This window comes from Pezoporus flaviventris, unplaced genomic scaffold (assembly GCF_033815535.1).
Source record: "Pezoporus flaviventris isolate CSIRO_AGI_PZ_B2104156 unplaced genomic scaffold, CSIRO_AGI_Pfla_v1 ptg000002l, whole genome shotgun sequence".
Classification (NCBI taxonomy): domain Eukaryota; kingdom Metazoa; phylum Chordata; class Aves; order Psittaciformes; family Psittacidae; genus Pezoporus; species Pezoporus flaviventris.
In genome coordinates, this window is record NW_026892550.1 from 87,631,903 (window position 1) to 87,650,080 (window position 18,178).

General features: G+C 41.7%; 1 protein-coding gene across 1 annotated transcript in view; it reads left to right on the plus strand.

Moving 5' to 3' along the window:
• The first annotated feature begins 569 nt into the window (after positions 1 to 569).
• The window catches only part of TRIM24 (tripartite motif containing 24), a 69,125-nt gene continuing 51,516 nt past the window's right edge, over positions 570 to 18,178 (plus strand). The window contains exon 1 of the mRNA XM_061444960.1: positions 570 to 976. Within this exon, the coding sequence (XP_061300944.1) occupies positions 601 to 976 (376 nt within the window). The 5' untranslated portion in view covers positions 570 to 600. The remainder of the gene's footprint in view (positions 977 to 18,178) is intronic.

Sequence of the window (18,178 nt, forward strand, 5' to 3'; positions counted from 1 at the left end):
ACAGAGCTGCAGGACCCTGCACTTGGCCTGGTTGAACTTCATAAGGTTGGCACTGGCCACCTCTCAAGCATGTCCAGATCCCTCTGGATCCCATCCCTTCTCACCACCGCGTCAACCCGTTATTTGGCAGGGTCTGTGAGGACCATGGGCTCCAGTCGTCAACGCCATGTGCGTGCGGCGCGCTAGCTACCTTCCCGCGCTACCCCCCGCCCTAGGGAGAGGGAGGAGCCTACAGCGAGGTGGGGCCTATGAGGGCGGGGCCCTCGGGGCGGGGCTTCCGCCGGCGTTCGTCCCGGTTCCTGCAGGGAAGGGGCGGGGCAGGAGGAGCACCCGCCGCACGCAGCGGTGGAGGCGTGGCCTCTCAGGGGGCGTGGCGCGGAGGGGCGGAGCTGGTCTGACACCGCGGGCGGGGCGGGGCGCAGCGGGGCGAGGGGCGGGTGCGGGCCGCCGTTGGGCAGCGTCTTCCCGGGGCAGGCACACAAACACCGCGGGCTGCCGGGGGTGGGGGTCGGGTGCCCGGGACTGAGCGAGCGAGGGAAGCGGCGGGAGCAGCGGGGCCGCCACGCCTCCCTTCAGGACTGCGGCGGCCGGCGCAGGACAATGGAAGAGGCGGCGGCGACGGTAGCGGGCGCGGCGGGGGGGCCTTGCCCGGCGGATCGCACGGGAGCGGCGGCGCTGAGCGGGGAAAACGAGGCCGAGAGCCGGCAAGGTCCGGCGGAGCGCGGCGGGGAGGTGGCCCCGCTCAACCTGTTGGATACTTGCGGCGTGTGCGGACAGCCCATCCAGAGCCGGCGTCCCAAATTGCTGCCCTGCCTCCACTCCGTCTGCCTCCGCTGCCTGCCGCAGCCCGAACGCTACCTCATGCTTCCCCCCGCTATCCCCTTCTCGGCCGTCGGTACCCCGAAGGAGCCGCAGCCGCCGGTGCCCTCCTCTTCGTCCGTCTCATCTCCGGCCTCACCCGTGCACTGCACTCCCGGTAAGTCGCCCTTTCGCTGCCGGCGCCCGAAGTTGGGGGTGCTGTCTCACTCCCTTCCGCCGGAGCCGTGTGTGTCGCGATAGACGTGGGGGTGGGAGCTGTCGCGACGGGCCCTTGGGAAGCAGCGGGTGCAATGGCGGGGCGCCGGTAGCCGGGCGCGGGGCTGCTGGGGCATGGACCTGTCAGTGCTCGGGGCGGGCTGTGCTCGCCAGCGCCAAGGGTCTGTGTGTGTTGTGTATGTTTCGGGTTTTAATTATTTGTGTTTAAATTTCCCACCTCGGAAGGGACGGCGGTAATTGCACTTTCCCAGGACCTCTCTCTGTGCCGGTAGAGCGGAGAGGCGGGAGCAGTTTCTCTTCTCCCCCCGCAGGATCGCGGGTACGGGGCCACTTCCCTCTGTGTGTGTTGGGGGGTTGCACCTAGAACGGGTTTGCTTTTGCACTGCGGCCGGCGGGAAACTTGAAATCAGCGTGGTGAGGCAGGAAAACGTAGCGAGGAAATAGGCTTGAGTTCTGTTTGGTGGCCGGGGGGAAGGGAGATGGACGGCGGGGGGTGGGGGGGTGGGGGGGGATCCGGCACATGACAGCCTCTTCACACGGGGTTCGCGGGGAGGGTCGGAGCGCCGGGGCCGTACCGAGTGCGGTCGGGCAAGCAATACTTGTACACGTGATGGGCAGCCTGGATCTGGTCACGCATTACTGTGTAAATTACGTGCTTGACTGTGGCGCTGAAGGGAGAATGCCGTGACGAAGTTTTGGTACTGACAGCTACTGACATAGTAACTCATGTCAGTGTGTTTACGGTACATCTTCCACAGCGAGGTGCGGTTTTATAAACTCCTGCAATCCAAAAGTATTTTCCTAATGTTTTTCTTAGGTCTAGTGGGTTGTTTAATTTTGTAAAAGGCAACTTCATCTGAGGAGAAGGTGCAGACAAGCATCCTCTAGTGGAAATGGGTGAAGATCCTGGAGAAACTAAATAGAAAAGAGCAACTGTGGTGGAAGCTGAGTTTCTCTAAGTATCAGTGGAGGTTGTGCTTATTGGGATGTGTAGTGGGGGCTCAATTGAAAGCTCTTCATGAAGAAAGGAGTAGTAACTCCAGGTTGGCCATTCTTAAATAAATATTGGCTATTGTCCTTGAAGTACATTTAGGAAACCTTTGCTATCGTGCCAGCAGTTCTGATGAACAGAAAGATTACGACATGAATATGCAATATGCTTGCAGCAATTCATACAGGAGCACACCCTCATGAGAGAAAGGAATATTTGGGACAACTGGACCAGAGACAACCTTGCTTCAGAATATCTGAGAAGGTCCCGAGTATGCTATTAACAGGATACGCTAAGCCTCATCATCTGTGTGAATGTCTGTGTTAGTGTATTCATTCAGTCTTTAATTTTAGCATGTGATTTGTATAGTAGTCAGACTGCCTAGTCAGTAGTTCCAGAGTGGGAAAATCTGAGCCCAAAGCTGCGGTATATTTAAGCTTGGTTGATCCAGGAGGTGTTATTCCTTGTACATCTACAAGTAGAACTGTAAAGTTCTGCATGAGAGGAACAGAAGCAGCACAAGCTTTGGCGTATGATGGGATATTTCAAGATGAGATACTTAGAAGTGAGAAAGAGGGCAGAGACGTAGCTAGCTTAGGGGTTGCAACACAGGCTGAGAAACAACATAATCATTGTCCTACAAGTTTTGAGGTCATGAACAGTGTACCTCAATTCCCAGATGTTCAGTTTAAATATAGCAAAAAAAGGCTCTCGAGTAAGAAATAAGATGCATCGTAAGAATGAAAAGATTAGTGCTATTCAAACATCTGCTTGAAGGGAAAAATATTAGGCAAAATAATGAATTATAGCAACAGTAAATGTGGAGCCTAAGTGTGGTGGCTCTGTACGAATGACGGATACAGTATATATTCCTCCTCCTACAAATCTACAGACATACTATTGTTTGGTGATGTTATTTTTACCCTGTTGTCTTTTCTTTCAAGTTATTTTCATGCTTCTATGCTACCATTCATTGGCCAATGGGAAGAAGAAACCTGTATAGATCTCGCTCTCCTTGATGCATTCTTACATCTTCTCGAGGTTTTTAGCCCATTTAAAATTATGATGTCTGTACATTAGCAAGCTAAGTCCTAACCTGATGATGTGTGTGGGCTGCTGTTTTCCAGTTGATATAAAAAAGTTCTGAGCTTAAGTTAGAATTGATTTAAAAACAAACAAACAAAAACAACCCAAGTGTCGGTCCTTGGAGCTGATTTTGATTATACTGAGGAAAAATGTTATGGTTGGAGGAGTTCTTAAATTCTCAGAAAATGAAAGGAAGGACAAAGCAGTGCAAATCTGTTACCCCTTCTGCTAATATGTTGTGCAAAATGTTTCTGTGGAGTGACCTGAAGAAATAAACTGGAGTAGAATCTTAGAAAGTTGGATTGTAAATGTCCCTCATAATTTAAATTATGAGATTACTATGACTAAACTGAAGAAATGAACAGCAAGGAAGCTGTTTGTGCTGGAAGGAACGTCCCAGGTAAGGAATACAATAGTACTGCAAACTATGAAAAGATACTGAAAGATAAGCAGACTGCTTATGTACATGTGCTGTGCAGTAAGATGTTACACAAAGAAGCCTGAAGAAGGAGTGGTAGAAAGGAGTCTGGCTTGGACAAAGCAGGTGATGTGATTTGTGATTTGGAGAGATCTTCAGGAACTCTCAAAAAAACTTTAAGTTGACAAGCAGGTATTCTTTATCGCGGTGCCTGGAGACACGGAGGATAGCTCCTCCTAGCGTGTCTTGTCCGACCATGAACCAGGCTGTGATTATATTGTCCTTAAACATACATATTCATTAGATTACATACATATTCATTGAGTTACTTATACATTACATCATGCTTCTAGAGAATTCCTCCCGCATACGCACTAAAATGTGGTAGTGGGCTTTGGGACCCTTAGTAGTTATTTCTTCCTCATCTTCCTCTTCATCACTTTGTTTTAGGATCGTTGTCATGTCAGTAACCACCAGGCTGGTTCTGGCCAGTTCTTGTCCAGTGCTTATCTTAGCCATTTCCTTATGTCTATAGTTGCTAACAAAGCCTAACTTCCTTGAAGTTACTTATTTACAACCCCATTCTTCAATCAACCCCATTCTTCATTTGAAAAGTGCTTCACTAGGCCAGCCTTCAGAAGGAGTGTTGTGCTAACACCCAAATGAGTTGAGAAACAGTTAGTCAAAGAGGAACTGAGGTTCAAGTATGTTCTGGATATGCTTTTTGTCTTCAGTGGAGTGTTCCCAGGCAGAAATGGTCCTTCGCTTTACTGGAATAATTCATACCTTCAACTTCCAAGGTACAGACAAGTTTACCTGGGAGAATGTTGGCTTGCTTCCTGTAAATATGCTAACAACTGAGTGCTGTGAAAAAAATGTTCAAACATAAAGATCTAGAATGGGTTAACAATTCTAGTGTTGCTTTCTTGAATATGAAGTTTAGCATTGATAATGGCAAAGACAAATGTCAAGGCATGCAAAGGAGTTTCCTGCAGTGGATGTTAATCAGTATTTCTCCTGCAAAGGCATGATTGTGGCAAGGCCAGTTGACATGGATGTACATTACACTGCCACGTGCATTCAGTTTTGTAATAAAATAATTCCTATAGAAAAGGAAACCTGGAGTTTCTGATCTCTGTACCATTTCTGAAGTTTAAGATGTTGCAGAATCAGCTGTGTGTCAGCCTTCAGTGGTCTTAGCTAGCACTGAAGAACTCACAGCTTGTTTTCTCAATGTCCAGTGGCAGCTTATTTGATACGATTTTTTTGTTGTTCCTGTTGCATTGCCAGAAACCAGGCTTCCAGGTACAGAACATTACAACCTATGGGAAGTGTTGCAAATGTAGGTCTGTAAGTGTGATATTAGCTTGTGAGCAAGAGTTCAAGGCCAGGCTGGACAGAGCCTTGGGCAACATGGTCTAGTGTGAGGTGTCCTTGCCCATGGCAGGGGGGTTGGAACTAGATGATCTTAAGGTCCTTTCCAACCGAAACCATTCTATGATTCTATGACTCTGCAACTAAATAACTTGGCTAACTTCATGTGCGTTTTCTTTTTTTGTCTCTCAAATGGACATTATGTACTACATTTGCCCAAATTTTGTCCAGAGTGGTGCTTCAGTGGCTAGTTGAGTAGTAGTTCATCCTTAATTAAAGGACAGCATTCATAATGTGAGGAGTATCGGGACATCATAGTACTCTTGTGTAATTTTTAAATGAAATAGGTATATGAAAACTGCAAAGTTAATGGTGAGATTCTGTTCCTTTCCAAAAATTTTGTTTACTTTTTATCATCAATCTGTACAGCAAATAGATTGGGAATTGGTATGGGAAAAAACTTGTGAATGGAAATGTGTAGCAGAGTTTTATGCAGATGTCATGATTAAATGTGTCAATACCAAAAATAGTGGAGGGATGATTTGCTTTGTTTGTTTTATCTATAGACAAACCTACTAGCAAACAAATCTATGAAGTTGTTGAAAGCATGTAATATTTTGATGCTCCCAGGATATAAATTACTGGAGAATGTCCCGACCAACAACTTGAATATGTTCAGTACTTGATGTTATTTAAGGAATGCATACTTCATAATTACAAAGCAAGGATTTTGGTGATGTTCATATTTCAGCTTATTACTTCCCATAAAGTATTTGTTTACTAATAGAATTTGGAGGCTTAATAAGGCATGGCATGAAGACCTTCATACCCCCTTGTGTGTGGATAGCATCTGCTGTTTTATTATGTCCCACAGTCAGTCCTTATCCAGATAGCTTTAAACTCTTTCAGACTCTCATCTCATCTTGATATCTTGACTTTGATGTCATCAGTTTGACCTTGAAAATACAGCTTTTGAAATTGACTTAAATTTTTCTTATTTATCTGAATGTAACCTGTTCTTTCCCTCTTTCAGTTTGATAATGATTAAGACCCCAGTTAGCTAGTATGAAGGATATGATAGCTTCATTTGGGGTTTCTTGCAGTGAAAATAATTTTTTTTCTTCCAGGTCTTGGTACTCTAAAAAGTCATATAACATTTTTTTTTTTAATCTGCGTGCTATAGTTATATATAGTTATAATAATAGTTATTTCCATTTCATCTTTCATATTACTACTTGCTTTAAGTGAATTCTCTCCATCTTCACCAATAGAAAGAGTCCATATCCTGTGTGGGTAAACACTCACACTTGAACATATATAGTTGCATTTGTGTATCTTTTCACAAGTCTTATTTCTCTTGTGGTGCCATCAAGAACAGAACTGTTTAACCTGTTTAACTAAGGATATTTGGGAATGATGACACTTGAAAATAATGTCTATTATAGGAATATGTGTAGGAAAGATACACCTGATTTTCTTACTGGTTTTGATTTGTGCTTACTTTGAATTGAAAAATCCTGGAGCCCCAGAGATTGTGCATGTGAAAAAAAAAAAATAAATTAGCATTGTTGCAGGTGAAAGGTAGTATTATTGTTTTGATAGCCTGTAATGGACAAACCTCTCGGCTAGAAAGTCATGAAACTAGTAAAACCTTAAAATATTAATCACTAAGCTATCCAGAGAAGATTTTTATTTTTCTAATTATAATGCCCTTTGTTTAGAAAAGCAGTACTTTCAAGATATATATGATGAGATATGATACTAATTGTGCAAGTGTAATTTGAAGTAGAGGATGTATTTGCCAAAAATTCCTGCATTCTTTTCTACCAAGAATTCCACAGAAATCTGTGAATATACCTATGCAGCCATTATTAAGATGGACAACAGCATGATGCTGAAAGAAGCTTTAACCATGCTTGCTCCAATATATGCTTAATATAAGCATATAGTATATGTTTATTATCTCATGTATATCTACAGGATAATACATCAAGGGTAGGTTAGATGCATATACATAGTTGCTTCATTTACTAATAGGAAGTGGGAGATTGAGAAGCTGAAGCCATCAGAAACATCAGGTGAGTGTTAAAACTACTGCACTTATGTACCCAGGTTCATTTGAATTAGAAGCCTTTTAGAAATGAGGCTGTAGAAGTTATAAAAATTGCTGAATGCTTGTGTGAAACTTTTTTTTTTCTTCATTTGTTTGGGGGTTTATTTGTTGGGTTTTTTATAAGCAATGATTTAAATCCTCAGAGGCCAACCTAGCTCTGTTCTGATTCAAAATCAGCTTATAATGTCTCTGGTAAGCAATTAGTACTTTTAATAATGGAAAGGAATCTGAGATCATAAAGTAACATGAGAGGAAATATATACTAATGTATTAGAAATTCTCAGATGTGTGCCTAGTTGAAAGGATTGAATTTTTTTAATGGATATGAGAGACTTTGTAAGAAAATTACTTATCTGAAAAGCAAGGGAAGATAATGGTGCATATGTTCATGAAGAGGCAAGTCAAAGAAGCATATTTGTCCTAACTCTGTGGGATAGCTCATTTGTAGGAGAAATGTACTGTAGGCCATGCAGCATGCTTAAGGTGGCCTGGTGACTTACGTAAGTACTACAAAATGATCACATTCACTCAGCTTTACCCAGCTTCTTAAATTTAAGAAAGGAATTTTGTTGAAACTTTTGATTCTGAATGTAGTGCTGTTTGAAGAAGCTGTTCTTCTGTACAGAAAAGGCTTTGTGCTGGGTTCTGTGAGTTTGTTATTATGCAGATAGACTCCACAACTCATTAAAGTTGTAAAGTAGGTATGCCTTTATTCACCTGAGGCGCATGGGGGATTGCTCCTCCAAAAGCATGCGCGCCCCAGCGTTGTTCTCTGTATTTATCCTCTAAAGTACTACGTATGCATTAGGTTACACAATACGCCTATACATATTCATGTCCTATCCCCGCTTCACATTATAATGAGCTCAAAGGTCCTTTGCACATGCGCAGTGCCTCCTGGTGGTCGTGGGCAAGGGTCTTCAGATGGAGTAAATGAGTCTTCCTCGGGCCTGAACTTTTCACCTTTAGTCATCACGCATGCTCCCTGGTTGGTTGGCCACCATCCAGACTGTAAAGCTAGTTTCAGCTGGTTTAGGGGTCCAGAGAGCAGGAACCAGGTTATGGTTCCTTTCTCCTATCAATAGCCTTGCATCCTCCCATCCTGCTTTGGCAAGCACACGAAATGTTAAGCAAGAAATGTACATTGTTTAGCAAGCAGCTGCAGCCCCTAATAAATCATTCCTTAACCCTAACTCTCTGGGTAAGGCACAGTGGGTTTTTGCTGAGCGATATATCTGTTGAGTAAGTCATGTAACTTAAACGGTACCCCCTTGTACAACCTCCCTGTACAATAGTCTACATCAATGTTAAGATGCTGTAGGTGGAATTTCCATAGTCTTGAGTAGAATTTCCCGGTAATGGTACCAGCTTGTGAAGCTGGTATTTTGCCTACTGTATCTAATCGAAAAACAAGGTGGGGGAAACCCAAAAAGAATATTAAGTGAATTTTAATGTGAATGTATTTCATTATGAGTGGCTGTTTTTGAAAAGTCAGTTATTTCTGAAACTGGAAATTTGGACTTTTAAAATATTTTTACAATAAGAAGAAATACTTTTAATTACAATAATTTTCACTGATTTCCTAACAATAGTATGCTGGTCAGGCAGGGTTCTTCAGGTGAAGATGGCCCCATAGCTTGCATTGTGGACCTAGGCAGTTGATCAAGGTGAACTGTGAATAGTAGCAAGGTCTCCTATAGAACTTACTGTTTCTTCTTTAACTTTTATCTGCTGTAACAGTTCTTCTTTTTTGTCTAATTTCAAGATTGCAGAAAAATTCTTCTCCTAATAAAATTCCAGTGATGATGTTAAAATTTACCTCAGCAGCTAGGTAGCTGTGGAGTTATTTAATGTTTATACTATGTACTTGTAACTCAAATGTGCTTTGAAGATGTTGGTGTCAGACAAACTGACTAAATGTCTGCGTGGCTTTTGTCCTAGTGGCCAGATAGAATGTATAAAACCATAAATGTTTACCGTCAAAGAGCATTAAATAGTTGTGTAAAGTAGCTAAGAAAATTACACCATTCTTAATGAGAAACAGTCTTGTAAAATCGGGTATAAAACCAAAGACTGAGCTAAAGAATGTTCGTAATTACTTGGTATTGTCTCTCCAGTGCTTCAAGTATTATGTGGGAGAGAATTGTGTCTTACCTTGCATACATTACTAACTTATGATGGAGGACTGATGTTAAACAAGGTTTCTAGTTATTTTTGAAGTGTATCAGTGGGCTTTGGGAAAAGCAAAGACAGTAAGCAGGGCTCCGCTGTTTGAACTGCACTCATGGGTTTTGAGGGCCCTTGTTTCTAGCATGGATTTGGGTCACAGGCACATCCTCGTTTCAAAAAAGAAATCTGCAACTGCAGTGCTAAAAGCTCCATAAGTGGGAGTACATGGACACGAGAACTGAGCCAGTTGCTTTCTGACTGTAGAAAGATTCCTGCTTCTGATTAAATAAGTTGCCATAGGCAACTTTTTTAAATGGTGAGTTCCCGCATTATATTCTGTATATAGTAGTATTCAGTATATTCACTGTTGTCCTTTAAGGGAATATAGTGCAATTTGAATGAAACCAGCTGTAGCTGAAGCACCCTTTGAACTAAAATGATTCTGATTTAAAAAGTGACTTTATATTTTCCCAGTGACCTGACACATGTTTCTGTACTGTACATAGTAAAAAAGAAACATGGCTATTTTTATGTAAATATTGACTTGGAAAGCCCCATGTATTTTCTAGGATGTCTGCTTGAGTTCAGAAAGTGTGTAATGAGGTTCACTTAGTCAGCTTCATTCATTTCATCTGATACAGAGTCACAACATGGTTAAGGATGTGAGGAGTTGAAGTTTCTTGAACTAGTCTGTAAGGCAGCCTAACAGAAATTCATGTTACCCTCTAGGCTGCTGCTCAACTTGGTATGTCAGGATACTTGTAACACTAATGCTGCTTGCCTGGCAATTGTGCAGGGAATGAGTAGGTGGGAAGGAGAGGTGGAGAGCTGCAGCAGTCTGCTGGGGCTGGAGAATAAGACATTTAAAGTGGTAGCAAGGATCTGACTTTAAATGCAAGGAGCAGTGCCTTCATAAAACAGCCCAGCACCAACAGGTCTGTTACTAGAAATGAGCGGTATATAAGATTGGCCTGAGCAGCAGAAGTTGAAGTTGAAACGTACTTCTGTTTTGTTTGTTTTTCAACCTGGACTCTGCTTTAAAATGAGTAAACTACTTGCTGAAGTAATGTGGGAGTGTAAATTACATGCCCTCCTTGTCAGTTGGTTTAAAGAGAAGTGAAAGTAACTTTGGAATCTCTTTGCTGTTTGCAAAACTTCTGTGACTTGTAAGTATTGTTTCAATGTTTTCAATTAAAAGTTCAAATATGTAGCTCTGTCCAGCCCCAAAGTGATAAATTAGGGTACTGAGCAACTGATACTCAGGAGCTGAGGTAAACACAGTCTATTTAGTAGACCAGCTTTGCTGAATGAATATAGAGCAATTAAATGATATGTAGTGTCCAATAGTGGAACCTCAGTAATGGCTAAATGTCATGGTAACTTTGAAATCCTGGAGCTAGCATACATCAGGGTTAGATTTAGCTCTTTTGAGTTTTTACAGATTCCCAGTTTCCAGTATTATCTCTGCTTGCTTCAGCAGTTGGTTTTCAACCCTCAGTATTTCTGTTTCTTGCTTGCTTTTCTCTTCTTTGGGGGTCTTTGTCACCTGTTAGCAGCTACTGTTCTCATCTGTTTCAGCCTATGAACTGCTGAGTTTACCAGCTACAGACTACTGGGCCTTCGGTGGTTCTGTTTTCTCTTTCCATGGCTAGTAGTGAAAGGGCACTGTGAGGTTATAACCCACTAGCTAGAAAATCTTTGAAACCCCCTGTCCTGGGTTCAGCAGTAGCAGTCATTTTTCTCCTTCTTAGTAGCTGGTTTCAGCCTGGGAACAATGCTGATAACACCAATGTTTCCAGTTGTTGCTAAGAAATGCTTACTCTGATCAAGGACTTTTTGAGTCTCATGCTCTGCCAGGGAGGAGGGGAAGCTGGGAGGAAGCAGAGACAGGACACCTGACCCAAACTAGCCAAAGAGTTATTCCATACCACAGCATGTCATGCCCACTATATAAACTGGGGACAGTTTACCCGGAAGGGCGAGATCACTGCTCGGGTCGGGCTGGGTATCGGTCAGCAGGTGGTGAGCAGTTGTATCCTCTTCCCTTGTTATTTTCTCATCATTATTATTATTGGTGGTAGCAGTAGTGGGTTTGTGTTGCACCTTAGTTACTGGACTGTTCTCATCTCAACCCGTGGGAGCTGCATTCTTTCAGTTCTCCTCCCTGTCTCTCTGGGAGCAGGGGGAGAAAGAAGGGCGAGGGGGGGTGAGTGAGCAGCTGCATGGTTCTAAGTTACTGGCTGGGCTTAAACCACGACACCCCCAAAATAATTTAGAATACTTTGGATTGCTAGTTTAATGTCAACTTGATCTCCCTTGAGAAGCTCTACTTAACTTTTCCTCAGTCCCTTTTCTATGGAAGGAACTCAAATGTGGTTTCAGAGCTCATGCTTTAAATTTTCCTAAGTATTATCTCAAAATATAGAAATACAGAGGTCTTTCCTGGGATAAACGTAAGATAATTTACCTCCCATAGTCTACATGAATGTGAGTCCAGAGATGCTAGGAGCTCTTCCTTCAAATATTATGCTCCAAACTAAAATAGAATGATTATTCTCTGCTTCATAGCAGTCCAACATTGTGAAAGTGTTCGGAAGAGCCTGGGATGAAACGTATGGGAGGGCCTGTGGTCTTCCCATATCTAGCAGTGAAGGTTAAACAAAAAACCCTCCAAAACCTAGACCCCTCGTAGCAGGGGTTTATTTTACATTTTTCTTAATTCTTTGTCTGTATGTTAAGAATGACCTGCAAGAATTGCTGTGAGCACCCATGTAAGTGCTTTTTGTATAGGTTGTTGGGATTTGCACCATCAGTAAAATTGTGTGTATCTTGATAGACTGAGCAGATTCAACTGTGGATGGAAAGACAGTCCTCTGTTGCCTTTTTCTTAGAAATGGCCTTATAACTGGGACCAGATCCAACTTAAAAGCAAAACCACAATTTATGGTAGCTCATATGTCTTCTAGATTATGGTCACTGCTGTTTACCTCAATGGGGCCAAAGATCTATTTTCAAAATAATCATTCTAGAAGCTGCTTTGGCAAAATGAAGAAGACTTTATGTATTGGCATCCCAAATGGACTGAACTGACAGTCTTCTTCCAGCATTCCACCCTTTGTGCAAGAGCTGAATGTATTTTGGATTCTTTAAGAAGCTAAATGCCAATCCTATTAAAGTCCATTTAACAACAGTATTATTGTATTGCGTTCTAATATGGTTGTATTTATTGTGTGGGTTTTTTTTGTTTGTTTGTTTTTTTTTTTTTTTTTTACTGCTCCCAGCTCTATTGGAATGAGATCAGATTTAATAAGGTTTTCTTGTTTTCTTTGGCTGCCTTTTGACTGATTTAAATTATTGAGAATATAGTGTAGGTGCTATGAGCTGCAGGATGTCCGACTTCAAGCCATTGCCAGAGCAGTTGTTCTGCCTTAAAGCTTTGGTTGCTCGTTTTGTCTTTTTCATTTGTCATTATGCCAGCCAAGTATGCTATGAGCCACAATGCCATGGTTGAACCCTTGTGAATATTCCTTAAAAATAAACTAAGAATAGAAGCATCATCCTAGTTCATTCCCAAACTGGTATTGGAGGCAAAGTGTAATGCTCCCAGAACTTTATTATCTAAGCTAGTGTATGATCATACTATCAGGCAGTATGGCAGAACAAGGTAAAAACAGATGAAGTGAATCTAAAGGACAGGTAAATGGCACTTATGAAGAGCAGTTTTGATAGAAGATTCATTCTCAATACAGAGTGTGTCATGCTGAGAAAGTGCTTTTGAAGGAACTCTTCGGTTTTGTGAAGATGAGGGGAAAACTAGGAAGATCACATATCTTCAGTGGATGTTCACATCAGCCAACAGGGTCTAGCTCATGGTTTACTCGTCTACTGCAGATTACAGCAAAAGTGATCAGGAGATATGAAGTGGAAACACAAGTAGTGTTAGTGCTGCTTCTGTAACGTGCTGTTTTCTGAGAGCTGTAGAGCAGCTGTTTGAAATCACTGTTGTTCTTTCTTGATCAATCAGTGCAGCTCTTCAACCCAGAAGGAATACATTTTGTTAGTTAACATTCAGTAATTTTCTTATTGCAATTCATTAATGCAGTGTCAGAGTAGAAGGAGCAACCCTACTGCTTAATTAATGCTGGTGTTTGGAGGCTGTATAATCTGATTTGATCTCAGTGCATATATTGGTGTCTTTGTGTCTTAAAGTTATGTGGGAACTAGAAAAAGCTGGTTACTTTGGATTTTGAACGCTAACATCTGCCATGTGGGATACTAGGCACATATGAGAGGAATGTACAGTGAGTTGTCTTTTTATTCCTGCACATCTATACCCAAAAGTGCAACGCTTGCAGATAATTTGGAGGACATTCTGGTCTTTAGTTACTGGTTTTAGAATATTAGAGGGATTCTTGCAATTGAAATGGATGCCTAGTAGTGGATAAGAGTATCAATGTAGTTACGGGAAAGAAGCGAATGTTTTTAAGGCACAATTCATCTGACCAAGTGTTGCCACCTGCTTTTAGGATGAGACACCTCATAACCTAACTGTATTACTTAGGTCTGCATTGACTATGAAGGGAACTTGGTGTAAATTGACACTCAGTTGAATTCCATCAAAGGTATTAAAATTAGGCAACACTACAAAGAAACTTCATCCCCCTTTCAAGTGCAAAATTTAACTTTATGGAATCACTTGGCATCACCAGCAGATATAAAAATGTTATTATCCCACTCTACTTGGTGCTTGTCAGGCCACACCTGGAACACTGTCTTCAGTTTTGGTCCCCGCTGTACAAAAAAAGGTGCAGACAGGCTGGAGAGGGTCCAAAGAAAAGCTGTAAAGATGATCAGAGGACTGGGAAGCCTGCTCTCTGAGGAAAGGCTGAGAGAGTTGGGTTTGTTCAGCCTAGAGAAAAGAAGGCTCAGGGGAGTATTTAACGTGTGGCTACAAAGAAGATGATGACTCCCTTTTTAGAAGGAGTCACATGGGAAAGATGAGGGGTAATGAGTACAAGTTACCCCTGAGGAGATTGCAACTGGACATAAGGAAAATTTTTCACGATGAGAACAATCGGCCACTGGAATATTCTCACCAGGGAAGTGGTAGACTCGCCAGTGTTGGATGCTTTTAAAGACTTGGCTGAACAGGGTGCTCGGACATCTAGTCTAGGTCATCTGTTGCCTAGCAAGGTTGGACCAGATGATCATTGAGGTAGCTTCCAACCTATTATTCTGTGAACAAATCACTGTTTCTGTGCTGCCATTTGCACTCTTTCATTTATATAGCAGAATACAGATGGATGTAGTAAACACTGCAGTTAATAAGCTGATGACTCTGAATATTGACACTTAAGTGATTTTTAACCAAGTTTTCCTTTGGAGCTACAGACTGCAGTTTGTTTGGGTGCTATGCGAGAGATCTTCTGTGTACCTCGGTTGTGTTTTCCACCAGGAATTTGACATCACATTTTTGAAGATATAGAGTATATTATTTTGGAATAGAGTAGATGGGTAAATTGAGATTCATCTGTCCAAACTGGAATATTCTCGGCCACTTTTGAGTTTCTGGGATGACTGTGATATTAAAAAGGGGTTGGCAGATGTACTGCATAATCCAGGGAAACCTATTTCCTTATGGAACAGTGGCTTAAAGCAGGGCAGGATATTCTCCTTAGATTAGGTGTGCCTTTTTAGGTGTCTGAATTGCTCCCCTGAGGCTAGTGGCTTGAAAAATGAGGGCCAAGAGACTAGTTTCCTAACTCCTGATAGGTAATTTCCAGTTACTGGGCAGTGATTATATTGAGAATGGGAGGAGACTTGTGAAAGAACAGGTTGCAAGCGTGCATCTGAGCACTCAAAAGAGAGGGAGAAACATGAGCCAGTCAAAAGCCTTTCATTGCATTATCCTGTTTGGGATATTTCTATTGAAATACTCTTGAGTAAAGCCTGTTACTAATGTTGTTCCCCCTACTGCTTCCAACTTAATTCCCTCAATGTGGTCCAGATTCTTAGATGTTCGGTTTTTTTAAGGCTTTTGATTTTTTTACCTTCACATCTGATCAGTGTTGATGGGAACTTTATGGTATCTGGGGCTAAATGGAGTAAGTGGGTGAAACTTATCCTTAGATTGGATATAAGGAAGAAGTTCTTTACTGTGAGGCACTGGAATGGTTGCCCAGGGAGGTTGTGAATGCTCCATCACTGGTGGTGTTCAAGGTCAGGTTGGATGAAGCCTTGGGTGGCATGGTTTAGTGTGAGGTGTCCCTGCCCATGGCAGGGGGATTGGAACTAGATGATCTTAAGGTCTTTTCCAACTGTTAACTGGTCTATGATTCTATTAAATAGTGAAGAGTGTCATATGTTGTATAGTTGCAATCTTTTCAACAAAGGGTTAAGAGGAGCCAGCTCCTTCAGTGCCTTCCAGAAAGGCTTGGTTCTTTGGCTTGTGACCTATTCCAACTGCCCAAATGTGTTAATCTGCTTACGTACTTCTTCTATAATTTCTGGTAATAAACACATTGTACTGTAACTACTAAACTGTCAGCTGGTAGTAGTTGAGAATTTGAAAAGATGAAGACCAGAGCATGACATTTCTTGCTACAAAGAAATGAGTAGTAGCTGTGTAGTTCTTTTAAGGTGGGGTCCATCTCCTTACTAGAGATTCTGGCAACGCAGTTTTTTTACCCTGGTGATCTTTTATAAATAGTAATAAAACATTCTAACATGCTGCTATTCAAGGAGAAAGGTTATTAATTTACTTGTCCCAGAAGCACATGGGTACAATGGACTTAAGCACTGTTGGCAGGATCCTAGAGTGTCTGCAAAATGGTATATCAGTAGAATGTATGAATCTAGACAGCATTAAACCCACTTTCAAAATGTTAGCAACTTGAAAAATATTTGGCTGCTCAGAGAAAACAATGCAAGCATAGAACTGAATCTTAAAAATCCTTGCATCTTGTATGCTTGAATTCATTACATATAAGGTGGAAATACTTGACAGTTTCAGGACTTGAAAGAGTGTATTTTAATTTTGATGAAAGAAATGCTCATCACAGGCAGCAGTGACAATTGGTGTAATTGTTGGCAGCTTCTGCATTGCATTGTTGTTTAAGCATGTTCATTGCAAGGCAGTGAAGTTTCTTATTCATCATTTTGTATTTGAATATTGTCGTATCTCACAACAGCAGTGTTTTCCTTTGTTACCATTATGACACTTCTTATAGTTGTGTTGTTGAAGAAAATGCATTGGACAGCCTTGGATGTGAACATAAACTCTCCCTTCAGCATTTCTGAACGTATTCAGGAATAGCTGGAGAGTCAGCCTTTTCAAAAATTACAATTTATGGAGTGCAATACATGATATTTGAAGTGTTTGAAGATTGGGTATGTATAGCAAAAACAATGAACCATTTCACAGAGCAGCTGAAATATTTTAATTCAGCTCTGCAGTGCTTTCCAAGAAAGTCAATGCACTGCAGCATAAAAACTGGCCTGTAACACTCTTCCAGAGGGGGAATTACAGCTAGTAATCTTTGTCTGCTTTTCACCTGTTTACATTTTAAAAGGTGGTAAATAAAGCATGCTGATTTTAATAAACTTAGCCAATTGATTAGTGGTTGCTTTGAGTATTTGTATTTTGGCAGTAGGTGCTAGTTTCCCCTTGAGATAAGCTTGCTTATTGGTTTAACCTATCTCCCTTCCACTAGCAACAACAGGCTGTCAGAACTAGATAGGAGCAGTTTTTTCCGGAGCAAACTGGTTGGAAGAAGTTGCCAATTTTGCAGCACCAGTGTTGGCTTAATGAGAAACAAGAGGAAAGCAGTAATTATTTTTAAAATTGATTCAGATATCATTGCACATGAAACTGTCTCTTGAATTAAGTGTTCTAAGTGTTTTTAACAGAAAAACATGACCTGTGTAAATATCACCAGTTTAACTTCAACCCCATGCATTTTAATGAAAAACCTTGAGAGTATTCATGGTGTTTATATGCACAGCGAGGGGAGAAAGGATTCTGCAGGTCACAATGGAAATGCCCTAATTTTCTTTGATGTGATTCAAAGAAATCACTCCACAGTACGCAGTGTAAAGTAAAGCAGAAACCCTTATTAGTGCCAGGAGCGCGTGGGGGTTCAAACCTCCATACGTGTGTCCAAAGAACAGTAAATCTTAGGGGTTCTTTTATACCTACTTTTCATCTCAATACAATTTTATCTAAAGCATACTTTCATACAATTTGGTAAGTTGCATAACTGTGTTTTTTTTTACCCTGTTGTGCATTTGAGTTAGGGCTACAGCGATAGTCTATGGGTTAGTATTGTTATAAATGTGGCTCAAATAAATTGACGAGAACCAGACCAATGAATTGAATTGGTTTATTGAGCAAGCGACAGCAAGCAAAACAGCTCTGGGCAGCTGGGGAGTCTCTGCTCCGCCAGTGGCACGCACCCCACTTCCCCAAAATCACTGGTTTTATACTCTTCTTCATCCGATATACCTGTCACTTCTTGGTGTACTCTGCGTCTGTGTGGCCAGTTGATAAGGGGTCTCATTCTGCCTCCCGGTGGGCGTGGGGAGGAAGGCTCCTTATCTCCTTCCCCATACATTGCTCACTTTAACGGATGCCTACGGTCTATAAGCAAAATGTCAAAGTGTCATAATTTTCCAGTAACTCTTAAGCAAGCAAGATTTGGTTAACAAACAGGAATTTACTCATCACAGTATTAATCAGGATTCTTACAGCTGTTTACCTTTTAGTTTAGTATTATTGGTTAACTGCTAATACTTATGAATTATGTGCTTGGTTCTTCATTCAAATTGTTATCATATTTTGCCATTAGGGATGTCCCTGCTTAAAAGCAGCTTAGAGAAGCAGATGCAAGGCTGCCTACATACCTGAATTGTAACTTAATGTATATCATGCCCTACCAGGAGGGCAGCTCCTTCCTTGTGGTGGTGTTTTAAAGTGCTGAGTCATCCTCATGCT